General features: G+C 47.7%; 1 protein-coding gene across 1 annotated transcript in view; it reads right to left on the reverse strand.

Moving 5' to 3' along the window:
• Cemip (cell migration inducing hyaluronidase 1) overlaps window positions 1–14,693 on the reverse strand; it is a gene marked incomplete in the record, with an annotated part of 167,393 nt that overhangs the window by 36,800 nt on the left and 115,900 nt on the right. The window contains 2 exon segments of the mRNA XM_008853400.3: window positions 4,231–4,440; window positions 6,248–6,423. Of these exon segments, the coding sequence (XP_008851622.1) occupies window positions 4,231–4,440; window positions 6,248–6,423 (386 nt within the window).

The raw sequence follows: 14,693 nt of genomic DNA on the forward strand, positions 1-14,693 counted from the left end.
TTTGGTGGAGGCATACACTGCTATCTCCTGGAACCAGAGATGTTTTCACAGAGCACAGACAGACACAGAGGCACACAGGCTAGTGCTATTTAATTTCCTCTAGAGCTTGTCACTGTTAATCTGCTATCATCTTCCTAAGAACGCTTTGAAGTTGACTTTATCAACATTTTCACTTCCATGGAGGAAACTGAGACCCAGGAAGTTTCCATTAGACTCTGACACTCGACTTTGGACTTTTGAGCTTCTGCTGAGATCTGCCACACTGATGCAGGGTAAGAGCAAAGAAACACACGGGGTGGGTGGAGAACAGTGGGTTGGCTAAACTCAGTGTGGCATTTTGGAGTGGCATCACTGTGAGTCATCCTCAAAACTCAGAGAGAACAGGAGTTGAGAAGCCTGTACCTTCATCAGGAGAAGAGGCAGAAGTGAGAATTGGTAGAATGTTGATTTCTGACCACTCTGCAAAAGTTGGTGGTAAAGAATGAACGTGAGTAGCGAGTGAGGTCAGCTGCCTAAGGCGGGGTGGAGATGAGGGACGCTGGCTTCCAAAGATGGAGGGCACCAGAACAGGTACACACAGGCCAGGGAGGGAGGATCTGTGAAGGAGGGCACTGAGGCACCTCCCAGCTCCACACAGCTAGGAGCCCATTTTTCCAGTGAGCCTGTCTGTCTCACTGGAAAAATGAGACAGGGATCTACCCACCTCTGACCAGCCTTAGCAAAAAGGCTTCTAGAACACCCCCGAACTACCATGGTCTCTGCAGTCTAAATCAGAATGGCATCTTTGTATATGGCTGGCCTCTTTTGGTCCTATCAGCTGAAAACACCTTTCTAAACACTAGTGGTCACCCACCAGTAAATCCTCCAAGCCAAACAAGACAGCAAGTTGCAAAGACCAGCTCCCATAGCAGCATTCTGGAGAATGTGTAGTTCTGTAGTCCCAGAGCATTCCCAGGGTGCAGTGCCAATCCACAAAACTGTACTATTGTCTGGGGGATGGCCTTGCTGCTGCCCACTCAGCAAGGAGAGCTAGAGGCTTCAGCATCATCTAGACTGTAAGTCATGTAATTTGGTCCCATCTTGGAAAGGCTACAGCAAGGTTGTGTTTTCAGTTATGCAGCAACAGTTTGGCCAGCAAGTACTGTCTGGAGCTAAGTGATGCTAGAGCCTTGTGTGGCCATCAGATAAGGCTGTAGCTGGCACCTCAATCATGTGGTATGTGGATGACACCAAGGGAGCTAAGCGATGCTCCCTCCCAGTCTGGCAGCTGGTATTCCGTGGCACTGGACAGGAGGAAGTCTTGGCATACAGGGTAGTAGGGATCTCCTGGCTTGGAAAAATTGTTGAGGGTTTAACTCTTAGAGCTTGTCTGTACTGTGGGTGCCATTCACACATCTAGCTGGTTTTGCTGCCTTCCCTCTTGCCCACACATCTCTTGATGACCTCATTTACCTGCATTAATTACCACAGACTCCTGGGGACAGGTCTGTGCCAGCTCCCCAAGCCTGCATTTCACTGAAATGCTTGCTCTTCATGCTGCCCTGGTAGATACCCCGCATGCCTGATGCCTCTTGGCTGTACTCTCAGCATATCTGTCCAGCTTCCCCCATGTAAACCTGTTCTATGGAGAGACCTGGACTCCCTGGCTCTGAGGAAGGTTTGCTATGATAATATAGCCAGGAACATTTTACTTATGTCCTCTAACCAAGCAAACTGAAAGGTAGCATTGTGTTCTGCAGGGCTCACAGGAGGAAACTGACTCATTCAGTTCATCCAAGTTCGTTCACTCAAGCAGGTAAAAAGAACAGCACAAGAGCATACCATAGATGTGTGATGTATGTGAATTTGTATGTGTTCCCATGGAGGATATGATTGTCCCAAGATTCAGAGCAGCTTCCACTCATACTAACCTAGCTCTGTAATTCTAGGCTTCCAGTAATCTATCTGTGAAGTTAAATGCAGGTGAATTTAAGTCAAGTTTAAGGACAAAATTATAGTATAGGTACTGAGACCCCGCGAGTCAGGCAGCTTGATAACTTTTGTAAGTAGTTCTGTGTTCTCATGATTAATTCTGGCCTTCATCCCCAGCCTGAAAGAGCAGCCCATCCCATGACTGTGTTCACTGCATCTGTTCTGCCAACTGCAGGGACCCTGAGCCTGCTCAGGATCAAGTGGACCAGACACTGCACTCTCTACTCTCCACACACTTTGATTTTCAGTTCTGGAAACAAGAGTCTTTCCATTTACAGAAGTGTGAAGAGACACAATGACCACTATAAGGTCACAGGGCTGGTTGGTGGCAGCGCAGATCAGAGCCAGCGTATCTGACTACAGACCCCAAGCCTAGTGCTGCACTGCACCCTGACTTACTGTATTTATTATAAATCATAATTTGTAATACATTTATGCCGTTTATGTTTAGTTTGGTTTTGTTGCCTATTTGTTTTTTGAGACAGGGTCTCATGTAACCCAGATCAGCCTTGAACTCACCATGTAGCGTAGCCTGGCATTGAATTCCTCATTCTCCTGTCTCCACCTTCTGGGATTAGAAGTGTGCCACCATGCCCAGTTTTATGTGGTGCTGGAAATCCTCCTTCATGCACACTAGGCAAGTGCTTTACCACCTGAGCCATATCCTCAGCTCCCCTAAAATACTTTTGTCTTAAAATTGTCAATAAATTGTGTCTTTCAGCTTCAGCCATAAAACATTCTTTTCTGTTTCATCCTTAAGCTATATGAAAATCCTATACTTTATAGTACCATCTCCAGCACAGCCCTACCATCATCTGCTGGGGAAGCTGCATGATCTGGAACCAGCACTCCCACATGAACCCAGTGGATAGGGGACTGAGTTGCTCACTGAGTCTCACCACAGACTCATATGTCTGATGTCATGGCACCCCAGAAACTGAGGTTTGAAGAGGTGAAGCAATGTGTCCGAGCTTACAGCTCATGGGCCAAGTTCTCGAGCCCAGGTCTTCCTAGACTGCACGCCCCAACTCTTCCTTTCTTTGCTCTATGCAGTGGGAGGTTTTGAATGAGAGTGTTTAAGACACAGAGACGATGGGCATTCATTTATAACTGAAGAAGATGGTGAACAGTGACTTTTTGATGATAAGCAACAGTTCCTCATCTTCCTGCCACCTCCATATACCTGGTAGTGGGCCTCATTCTGCCTAGTATAAGCAAGGGTCACAAGTTCCACTGTCCACAGGAGCCAGCAGGAAGGAAGATATAATGACAGACTGGGCAGTGACAGTAATTAATAGAAATGGTGGGTTTAGTGTATGCTGAAGAACTCAAGCTGGCCCACCTGGGGCAGTCATGACTCTCCTACAATCCATGCTGCTCCCCAAAGAAGGCAGGTGTGGAGCAGTTCATTCTACTTTTCAAGAGCAGCCAGGCACTCAGCTTGTTTTATGCAGTCTTACTCTTTAAATGATGGAAGTAAATTCCAACATTTTTAGCACCATTTAAGCTAAACAAAGCTGATCTGGTGGTTGGATTCCACTTCAGAGTAACCTCGATTTCAGTGATCTACAATTTTAAAGCTTATAGCAAAAGTTTAGCTTGTTTAAGAAAGCCTAGTTTAGTGCAAAATTATCAGTTTTGTGTAAAAACATTAAATATTTCTCTCAATACTGTGTAAGCCAAACAAAACACCTGGTGACTGGATTTAGCTTTAAGGTAGCTTATTGTTCGAACGAGTTTTTAATTTCATAAAGGATACAGGTTTAGGTTTCTTTTAGGGGGATGTTGAATGAAAATTAGCTGTAAAATCAAGACAAGCCCTTGGCACCAGCACCAGCGGTTGGCTGGTGGAGACATTTCTTCCTAGCCTAGAGCATCTGCTCTCAGGGAATTCTTAGTGAAGCAGAAGGAGAAGGCCTGTGGCCAGTGCTGCTAGTCTGTCTGGCATGTACCATGGCCCGAGTCTTGGCATGACCCCCTGGTTGGCCTTAGCAGGTCTGTCATGCTGAGTGGCCATAGAATCTTTCCTGGATGTCACACCACTCTAATGAGCACTCACTGTGAACCAATTATAGATCACTGCAGTGTGGTGACTTGAGATCAGCTGATACCTTCCTAAAATCTGAGCCAAGGATGGACCAACCCCATGCAACTTTTGTCCCTTGGCCTGAGTGTATAAATACAATACCCTTCCTATCCATGCCCTCACCACCACCGTGGCCTGAGTCTAGCTAGGATGGTTTTCTGGCAGACACTTACCAACAGGCCATTGGAGCCGTGGACGGTGACACAGCGGGAGAACGTGTGGTGGATGGAGAGGTCCCTGATGTACGTGGGTGGATTGTAGCCTCCCAGTTCATCCAAATCTCCAGCCAGGTGGAAATGAATTGGATACTGGCCCACAAGTTGCTGTCCCATGTGCTTCAGCTCCACACCCTCCAAGTGGACTGCTTTAAACCCCAATGCAAACTGGAAGAGGAGAATGAGAGTCAAAAGGAGCCCTGAAGTGCCTCCTGATTCCCCCAGCTGATGCCCACATCCCCAAAGTACAGAGGTGTTACCCTCCCAGTGCTTCATCACTGAGCTGTACTGAGGACCTCTTGGGACTCAATACATCGGAGAAGTTCTGTGCTCATGACCTAGAATGCCGGGTCCTTCTCAGACCAAGGAAGGCAAGCAAGATTTTATTAAGACAGGATGCTACAAGATACTGACTGATTGGATGGAAGATCCCCAGGACAATTGATGGGCTTGTTTTAAAACCTCTATAGCCTCCAAGTATTATGAGGAAGGGATGGATAATCCAGAGATACCCTGAGGTGGGGGTGGGGTGGCAGCAGTAGGGGAGAGAAAGTAGAGGTTGCAGCATTGAACTTACCTAGGATTTCCTGGCAGAGTCATGGAAAACAGAGCCACACCGAGCACACGGAGGTTAAGGAAGACTTCGGGATGTTCACTATATGAAACATCCAGGGGAAGGAAGAGGATGCTGACCCTGGTGATGTCACAAGCCTCTGCTCTGGTGACATGTGTGTAAGTTGTGGCCACCCCAAGTGCTTGGTCACAGCAACCCAGAGTTGCCCCTGGTTATGTTCAGGGACACTGCTCAGTCCCAGCATGCCAGAATCCAGAGATTGGACAAGTCCTAGGACACAGGCCTGTACCACAAAATCTTGCCTCACTTAAAATGCCAGCAGAACTCCCATTGTGAACTGTTTCCCTCCATTAGCCTCTTCAGTTAGATTATTAAAAAGAATTATCCTTTGGGCACATGGTTTGGGCCTCAAGAGAACTCTCCACAAAATGCATTAGAGTGCCCTTGGCATGAAGCCAGAGACTACAGGAAGAACCTTCCGGGACTTCTGTGCCTCTTGGATTATTTACCAGGCTGGACAAAAGCATTTTGTATAGAGATTTTAGATTTTAAAAAATCCTCTTTGACCTGGGCATGGTGACGCACACTTTTGATCCCGGCACTTGGGAGGCAGAGGCAGGGGGATCTCTGTGAGTTCAAGGCCAGCCTGGTCTACATAGTGAGTTCCAGGACAGCTGGGGCTACAGGGAGACCCTGTCTCAAAGAGACAAAACAAACAAAATCCCTTTTTGAGCTGGATCCTAGGAGAACGCAAACTACGATGAGGCAGGATTGCTTCTTTATCACTTTGACACACCCACTGCTTAGTGTGGCTGTTTTCCACGACTCTGCCAGGAAATCCCAGGTAAGTTCAATGCTGCAACCTCTGCTTGCTTTCCCCTGCTGATTGTTTTGTCTATATTAAAATGGATCTGTGGTCAGCAGGATTTTGTGTGTGTGTGTGTGTGTGTGTGTGTGTGTGTGTGTATGTGTGGTGTATTAAGTGTGCACTCTTTAAGAAGTTATCAGGAAGGTGGGCACGATGGTACACATCTCTCATCTCAGACCTTGAGAGGCTGAGGCAGGAAGACCTATAGACTAAGCTGCATAGAGAAAGCTTGTCTCAAAAACAACAGCAAAAAGGAGGGAGGGAGGGAAGGGGGGAGGGAGAGAGGATGATCAGGGATAAATAGCAAAGATAGGGTGGAAACAATGAAGCAGAAGGCAGTGTTCCTCGTGACCTTAAATAGACAGCTGTTCCCTAGCTGACTGCATCATCTCTGACAGGGGCAACTACCTACCAGTGGACTAGGAGACTTCTTTCCCAGGGTGCACTTCTCTTGCCCTACCTTTTGTTCTCCATCCCCTTCCCTCCTCTGAGTCTCTGCCCACAGGTGGAAACTCAGCTAGGTAGACCCATACCTTGATGTGGCCCCCAAAGGTGTCGAAGTCAAAGAAGTCACAGATGTGGCTGCTGTAGGGGTAGCATTGGCCCTCCATCTCCCCCATCACCATGATGTTCCTGCTCAGAAGCCCGACCTCAGCCCGCATGTCCACACCATCGATCTCTTCCCCAACGTGCAGGTACTGTGGTTTTCCTAGGGCAGGGGAGATGAGAATGTGGGAAACTGCAGTGCAGCACACCCACCGTGTTCCAGCCCCTGCCGGGTGCTCCCATGGTTGTAGCTCACAGGGCAGGCCCTCTGGCCCTGGGTTCCAAGTAACAGAAGAACAAAGCTCAGGAGGGTGAAGTCACATGACTGGAGGAAGAGCCACAGCTCATAGCTACTTGTGCTCAGGTACTAAGAAAAGGGCACATAGGCCAGCTGTCCCCTGATACTGTCCCTTCTGGTTTTCAGAGCTAGGCTCTTACATGTTTTAGTTGACACATGGTTGCCAAATGAACCTATGCTTCCCTGCCTCCCTACCATGAGGTGTCACCACAGGTGTAACCTTTGGTTGTCCCTCTTGCTCTCCAGCCTGATGGCCAACCTTACCCAGCAGAGGAGAGTCATACTAAGAGATGGCAGAGCAGCAAGAGAAAAGTCAGGTCTTAGAAGTCAGCCCTAGAGGTCTTTCAGCTGATTCTTAGGATAAAGCAAACCTCTTCCTTTCAGTGCCCTACTTTGGAGCAGGGGAAACCCATGCTCTGATCTTAGCAGCCAAATGGAGGACACACCCACATCCTTGTGCTCTAGAAGAAAAAGCAGGCTGAGGCTCTAACACCCACTGCTGTGGCCCTGCATGTGTGCCTTAGTAGCACCACATGGAGCCGTGTGGAAGAGCTGGAACCCCACTCTGTGCTGACTTCATCCCTGCCTCCCTCAGAGGAGAAGTCACTCTCCTTGTGCCCTGGATCCCAGCTCCACCCTGCCCCACATTCTGAAGGCTCTTGACTCCAATAAGTCTCCCTTTCCAGGCCTCTCCTTTCTCCCCTCATCTGGGTTGCTTATGCTCTGACCTCAAATGTCTCCAGGCAGGCCTTCCACACACACCCCAGTCTCTTTCCTGCTGTGGCTTGAGTCCTTGAACCTGTATTCTGTACCTCCCCTTGCATCCCCCTCAACTACTACCCCATCTGCTCTCTTGCTAAATGCCCTTTGTGTCTCCTTTCCATCTCCCTTCATTTATGGAAAATGCACCTAAGACAGGCACAGGGTGATACACGTTCCAACTCTGGAGCTGTCTTTGATTTGCAGCCCCAAATTCTGCCTTTGCAGCAATTCCTAATTCTTTTCTGGAATAAAGTCTCTGGCTCTAATAGTGGCTCATCACTAAGATTGCTGACTAGGCTTGTGGACACTGTCTTCCACCTAAAGAGGCAATTACAAAGAGTACTAATCTCCCACATGGACTCCCAGCCCCAAGCTGGGAGTACCTATACTTCTTGGCTTTAGCTCTGGCCTGGACTTGAGCAAAGGAGCCCTTGCCTTTGCTCTGACATACTAGTGCCCACATGTGAAGGCTGTGGCTAAAATTAGCAACACCATAGTGACCTTTCTCTTCTTTCTCATCCACAGATAGAGGGGACCCCCGCCCTGCCCTTCACCTGGCACATACCCCAGGAGCCGGCAGTATTGCTAAGAAAACCCATGGTTTTAGAATTCCACAGACTCAGTAAGATAGTGGTTTCTTTGAAGCAATTTAGTTCAAGACATGAAATTGTGCATTTTGAAGCTGAGAAGTATCTCCAGGCAAGCTGGTGTGTTTCCTATTGCAGTTGTAACAGATTACCACAGGTTTATTTATCCTTTTTTTTTTTTTTATGGTCCCAGATTTCAAGTCTGAAATGAATCTTCTGGGGCCAGTCAAGGTGTCGACAGGGCTGCTCGCTTGAAGAGGTGCCATGCGAGAATCTGCTCCTGGTGCTTTCCAGATTCCAGTGGCCACCTGCACTCCGGCTCACCCCACCTTCATCTTCCACATCTATCACTCCGCCTGCTCTATCATCCCATCACTTTCTTTTCTCTGACCTTCTTTCATTCCACTTTTCTGAGGACCTTTGTAATTACATTGGGTCCTCCCACTTAACCCAGGACAATCTTCCATCTCCAAAGCCTGAATCCAGTCACAGCTGGAAATCCCTTTTGCTATGTGAGGCAATTTCACAGGGACTGATGATCAGGATATAGGTCTGTATGGGGGCCATTATTCAGCCTACTACGGAGTCTTTAAAAATCTCAGACATAGTATTAGTTAGCTGTTACTATAACAATACCTTAGATAAATAAACTTAGAAAGAAGAAAGGTTTACTGTTTCAGAGGTTTCAGGCTGTGACCCACTGGCCATGTTGCTTGGACTCCTGGTTACACAATGTAGCATGGTGATAGCACATGGCAGGGGAAGCTCATTTGCTTCCTGACCAGGAATAAGACAGAAAGGAAAAAACCAGTCCCACAATCCTCTTTGAGAACATCCCCCAAAGGCCCCCCAAAGTTGTCTGTTTGGTTCTACCACCTTCTGATGGTGCTGAACCGAGGACCCAGTTGTCACACATGGGCCGTTGGGGGACAATGAAGATATGAACAGCAGCAGGCATTTTATAAAGTACCTTCACAAAGAACCTGTTTACTACAATGTGCCTCTGTCTTCAAGGCAAGTGATATAGCATTCTGTTGGGTCCTGAGAGGTACAACATAGAGGTGGCTTCCCAGAAGATGTCCCCAGAGGGCTGGGCATGTTGAGGGAACTGAGCCACTGGCTCCATTGCACTAGAAGCCCTGTCTCTATCTAGCAGTCCAAGGTCGATGGAGCAGACACTCCAGCTCTTGGTAGACTCATCCTTGTCACACCCACACATCCCCTTCTGATCCAGCTAGGCCAGCCTGTCCTGTCTCCCTAGGGCCTTTGCTACCTGAGTCTAAAAGCTTCCATCGACCTGGCTTCCTCTGCTCAGGACATTTTCCACATAGCTCTAAACAAGGCTGTGTGACTCAGTTTTCAGTGGAGTCCTCAAGCCTGAGATTGAAGTCCCCTAAACCTCAGGCCTTTATTCTATGAAGCAGAAATAAAAAAAACAAACAAACAAAAAAAAAAACAAAAAACAGTTCATATCCCCAAAGGCAGCTAGATCATTAAGTCAATTAATCCACAGAATGTGCTTAAACAGCCCTGGGCACATGGTTGGAGGCCTGTGTGGCAAATGATGCATGCAGCTGTCAGGGCCTTGTCTCCAGGTTAAGCTGCTATCCAGTGCTCCACCAGTGACAGGAACTGATAGACAGCAGGTGGGGGAAGCAGAGTGTGGGAGTGACTTTCAGGTAGTTGGAAGGCTTGTGTGTATCAGATTCCCATGGACTGAGAAAGTCCAGGTCCTACTGAGAGCTTCAGGAACGTCACAGTCACAGCCCCCTCTCCTGCTGTCAGCTCCTTATCGGGGGCCTTTATAAAACTGGTGCTGTCAGCAGCACCGGGTAGTTATCTGTCCTCATTATTTTCACAGACCCCTCCCAACCACAGTCCCAGGGAAGGCGTGTGCCTGACTCCTTTCATCCCATCCTGTCTATGGAATTCTCCCACCAGTCTCCACCTTTGTTCTTTCTCTAAGCACTCAAATGTGAAGGCTGACCAGGAATCAAGAAACTGGGCCAAGTCAGAACCATCCCAAATAATCCTGAAGGGCCTTGAGCCCACTGGGCAGGGGAGACAGACCTAAGGTAAAGAGGGGTTCTGCTTAGTTGCCCCACCTGGGGCTTCATACATTTGTTTTGTTCTGGAGTTTACCCACAAGTGTCCTGCAAACCTCTGCAGGGCAGATACAGAACCATGCACCTGAGGTGAAGAGGAGAATAAACATCAGAGACCTACTCTGGGAGAAACAGACCCATGTGCTTATAGCTCAGATCCCAGAGCTCAGGGACAGGACCAGACAGGCCTGCTCTTCTCACACCATCAGGGGCAAGGACCAACCCAGAGGTATACAGGTGGTCTAGGATCCCCTGGGGTCACTTTCAAATGGACATGCTGGAATTAGGGGCCTTTGTGGAAAACAAAGCAGCACGCATAGGCGTGGCACTGGATAGCTGAGAGTTTGAACCCTGCTTCATGTACTGGCTTGTTCGGTCTACCCTAGCACAACCCACAAGATGCCCTGTGAGGATGGAGTCTGTGCTGTCCAATATGGTAGCCACTAAGTCTGTGTGATTTACTGAACACTTGAAATCTATCTACTATGACTAATGAACTTTTATTTAACGTCAATGAAATGGAATCCTCAGCATTGGAAAGCATGAGTCTAGATATTTAACTTCCCAATCTCAGTTTCCTCATCTGCATCATGTAGAAAACAGGAACTGGGTTCTAGGGTCTCACAAAGAGTGTGAGAGAGAGCCATATAAAGTGCTGGAACTATCACAGGAAATAGCATTCATTCTAATTAGTGGTAGTGTGATGTAAAGGTGTGAGATATTTAAGGCAAAGCAAGAAGGTGCCAATGAAATCAGGGCAGAAAATTGGCGGATTGGGGGGTGGCACTTAACTGTCATGGCCACATCAGGAGGTACTGGGAATCACACTGCGGTTGGTTGGCAAAACTTTGAAATATTTTTTTAGATGATTCACACATTTCCATGATTTTGTCACCCCCATCTGTTTCCCATCAGAAAATCCTTAAAATGCAAAGACAGTTATTTACTGGAATTAAGGGTCCCTGAGAAAGGAAGATCCAGGAGGATGAGTCCTTCTCTGCAGTCGGAATGGGGAGGTGACCCTAAGAGAGTGCAGCAGGTGTGGGGAGCCTGCAGATTCATAAAGGAAAGGGGTAGGTGGAGTCCTAGCTCTGTCAGTGGGCCTGGGAAAGAGGAAGAAGTTGAACTTCTGCAGAACAGACAGACGGCCAGACAGATATGTATACACACTCATCTCTACCTGGGTCTTTTGTGACACTGCTCACTAGGAAGGGGTTGTTTCCACAAGGACACAAACCTTCTGAGCCAAGTGTATGGTCCACTCTTAATAGGGAGTGGGAGGCAGGCTGGGTGTGTGACTGGAGCAGAATCCTCCACTGCTAAACCAAAGAACTTGGGGGCATCTTGAAGTGGAGCATTTTCTCCACTCATCCTTTCATATCTTGAAACCTGAGCCCTGAGGAGTCCCCTGACTCTTGGTTCAGACTTGACAGGCCTCATGAGGCAGCTGACTGGGTTAGTCACTGTCATAAACCTCTGCAGTGTGAGCCAGATATGCACTGGCATCTCATGGGCCTTTTAATCTCAGGGTCCTTTTTGGTACCCACGGTTGCCCTGTTGGGACCTGCTCAAAGCAAGATCTCCTCTCCAGGCCTCAGGATGACCAGCCCTGGGGTGCAGGTGAATGAAGGCTGGTAAGCTCAGACTTGGAGGTTGTCTTCCTTCTACTCCCATTTAGTCAGAGGCTGGAGGTCAGGCTTCCCCCATCCTGCTTAACCACATACTGCCTGGAGCCATGAGCAGTGACATTCTCTCAAAGGAGGCACCTGACATCCACGAAGGCTGTCTACCATGCACTGTCCCATTGGAAATGACCCAGGTGCCTTATCAGGGGACATCCAGCAGACTCCTGTCCTTCAGTGACTTCTGTGGACTCAAGCAAATCTCTTGACTGCCCTGTGCCTCCTCACCTCCCTGCAGTTCTGGGAGCTCTCACGGTCTCCCCTGAAACTTCCCTGTTTTTCCCATGACTGGAATCCTCCCTGCTCAGGTGGTCTGCCCACCTGCCTTGTTCTCTAATAATACTTTTCTTCCCTAGGTACCTTCTCTTCCCCCAGCTCCGAACTCAATCCTTAATTCCTCTGGGAAAGCACCATGCCTACTCCAGCTGGGCCAAATCCCTCTTCCCTGTGCCCCAGCTCCTCTCAAACTCCACTTTTGTATTTATGGAGGTGGAGTTTTATTTTTATGGGAATAACTCTTTGATGGGTATGGTTTTTCCTGCTGGAATATAGCTTCCCTGAGGACAGAGAAGGGCACCTATCCTGCTCACATGGCATGTGAAAGACTGGCATACTGCCTGGAACATGCTATGTGCTCATTAATTGCTTAGTAGATGATCAGATGCTCTGTCCCCCTCACTGTGCACAGCCCTGCAGAGGCAGATCCAAAGGCACCTGCCCTGCCCTGGGGGAAGAAAGTGTGGCTCAATCACCCACAGATGTGGCTTCCATACCTAGAGGGTTGGAGAGCTCCAGAAGATAACTACAGGCTGCCACAGACTTGGGTGTTGGTTAATGATGATGATAGAGCTTGCTTCCCTCCCTCCACAATGCTCTCTACCCGTGCGTTCCAAAAAGTGGAAATGGCAAAACTGAATTCCACTAGGTCTAACCTTTCATGCTCCCTCTGCCCTTCCCGTCTTCAGGATTAGTTTCGAAATTATTGCACATAGGGTGGGGAGACGGCTCGGTGGTCAAAGCGCTGGCCATGCAAGTGTAAGACTGAAGTTCAGATCCCCAGAAACAATGTAAATGCAGGTTAGGTGTAGCAGCCTACTTGTAAGCTCACTGTGTTTAGAAGGTGGAGACAGGCAATCCTGGAGCAAGCTGGCAGGCCAGACTAGCTGTGTTCACAAGCTCTGTTCAATGGAGAGACCCTACCTCAATGAATAACCTGGAGAATGATCAAGGAAGACTTCCAGTGTCAGACTCTGGCCTCCACACACAGACATATATGTGCCTACACATGTCAACATGCATGCACAGAGAAAGAGAGGTTATGTAATTATCTAGGGTCACACAGCTAATGCCTGGCTGCCTGATTCCAGAATCTGTGCTATTCTGCTTCAACCAACAAGAGCAAAACCAAAACTGCCTCTGGAAAACCTGTTCACAGAAAGCACCCAATATTATGCCCCCATCTAAGATTAGGAGTCAAACTGCAAACAGCCCTGCCCAGCATCTTTGCATAAAGTACTGCCAGAACCCCAGTTCACACTGCTGCGCAGTGTCCTATGGATGAGGACCCTGAGACAGCGTGCTTAAGCTAAAAGAAAGGTGGTTCTCTTGGTCTCTTTCTCTGCTCTGCTGCCAGAAAGCTCAGAGATAATGTTTATGGCCTATTTTAGCAGCTTCTGTTAACTTGTTTCCCCTACTTTTTTGGGTTTTTTTGATAGACACTTTTAATATTTTATTTATTATTGTGTGTATGACTATATTATCTGCATGTGTGTAAGTGCACCCTTGTGCAATGCCCACAGAGGTCAGAAGGCATCAAATTCCCCTGGAAGTGGAGTTACAGATGGTTATTAACTGCCATGTGAGTGCTGGGAGTCAATCCTGGTCCTCTGTAAGAACAACTAGTGCTTTTAACTGCAGAGCCATCTCTCCAGCCCTTGATTTTGATATTTTTGAGACACGGTCTCCCTGTAGCCACAGCTGGCCTGGAACTGACTATGTAGACCAGGCTGGCCTCGATCTCACAGAGCTCCACCTGCCTCTGCTTCCCAAGTGCTGTAATTAAAGGCATACACCACCACATGTGACTGTTTCCTCCACTTTTTTTTTTTTACTTAGATTTTTATCAGTGAGTTTTTTTCACTTTCTTTGCTTTGAGTATCAGATTGATCTGGTCTTACTTATAAAAAGATGCCACAAAATCTTCTTGAAGAATGCAGGGTTTCAAACATTATTATCATAAAGAGGACTCTGTTTGGCCAAGAACACATTTTTCTTGTCTTAGTTTTGACCGGTCTACTGCTACTTCCTTCCTTTTCTCTAGCCACATGGCCAAGTTAGTATCTCTCAAAAATATCTGTAGCCTTCGTTTTGCAGGGTCTGAGTCCTAGAATCCTTGTCCAGGATCCCAGCTGCAGACTGCTTCAAGCATCTGACATGCAGGGCCCACTTCCAGGGGACTTGAACACTCACCTTGTTAGAATGAGGCTCCCTCTAATTTTTTCTCAAGTAATTTTTTCTCCCTCTAATTTTTTCTTCTTTGGTCCCAACCACCCAAAGAAGAATGTTTTGAGCTTTGGTTTCTGAAGGTTTATTTCCAAAATAATAGAGATTTGAAATATTCTAGCTATTCCTTCTCAATGCCCAGCCTTCCTCTTATCCAGATTATAATACTCCCTAGTAGCAACATGTGCTACTTAATGCTCAATATTGAGTCCCCTTCCAGCTAGCAGGTCAGTCCAGCTTTACTTTGAGGGACAATCCTTTCTCTACTTAAGGTAGTCTGAGGATTCCTGGTGAAGAGCCCAGTCTCTCAGAGATGCCACCAGCTGGATCAGATGGTGGCCCTTCCCTGGATATGGAGGATGATGTACCAGGTTTTCTGTGTTTCCTAAAGATGGGAATGTCTAAAGACGCTACCTGCCAGCTCTGGGTATGTCTAAAGATGTTACCTACCAACTCCTGCTGCCCACGGCCCCAGTGCTGCCCTCCTTCAGGTTTTT

Source organism: Nannospalax galili, unplaced genomic scaffold (assembly GCF_000622305.1).
Source record: "Nannospalax galili isolate Female #2095 unplaced genomic scaffold, S.galili_v1.0 scaffold627, whole genome shotgun sequence".
Classification (NCBI taxonomy): domain Eukaryota; kingdom Metazoa; phylum Chordata; class Mammalia; order Rodentia; family Spalacidae; genus Nannospalax; species Nannospalax galili.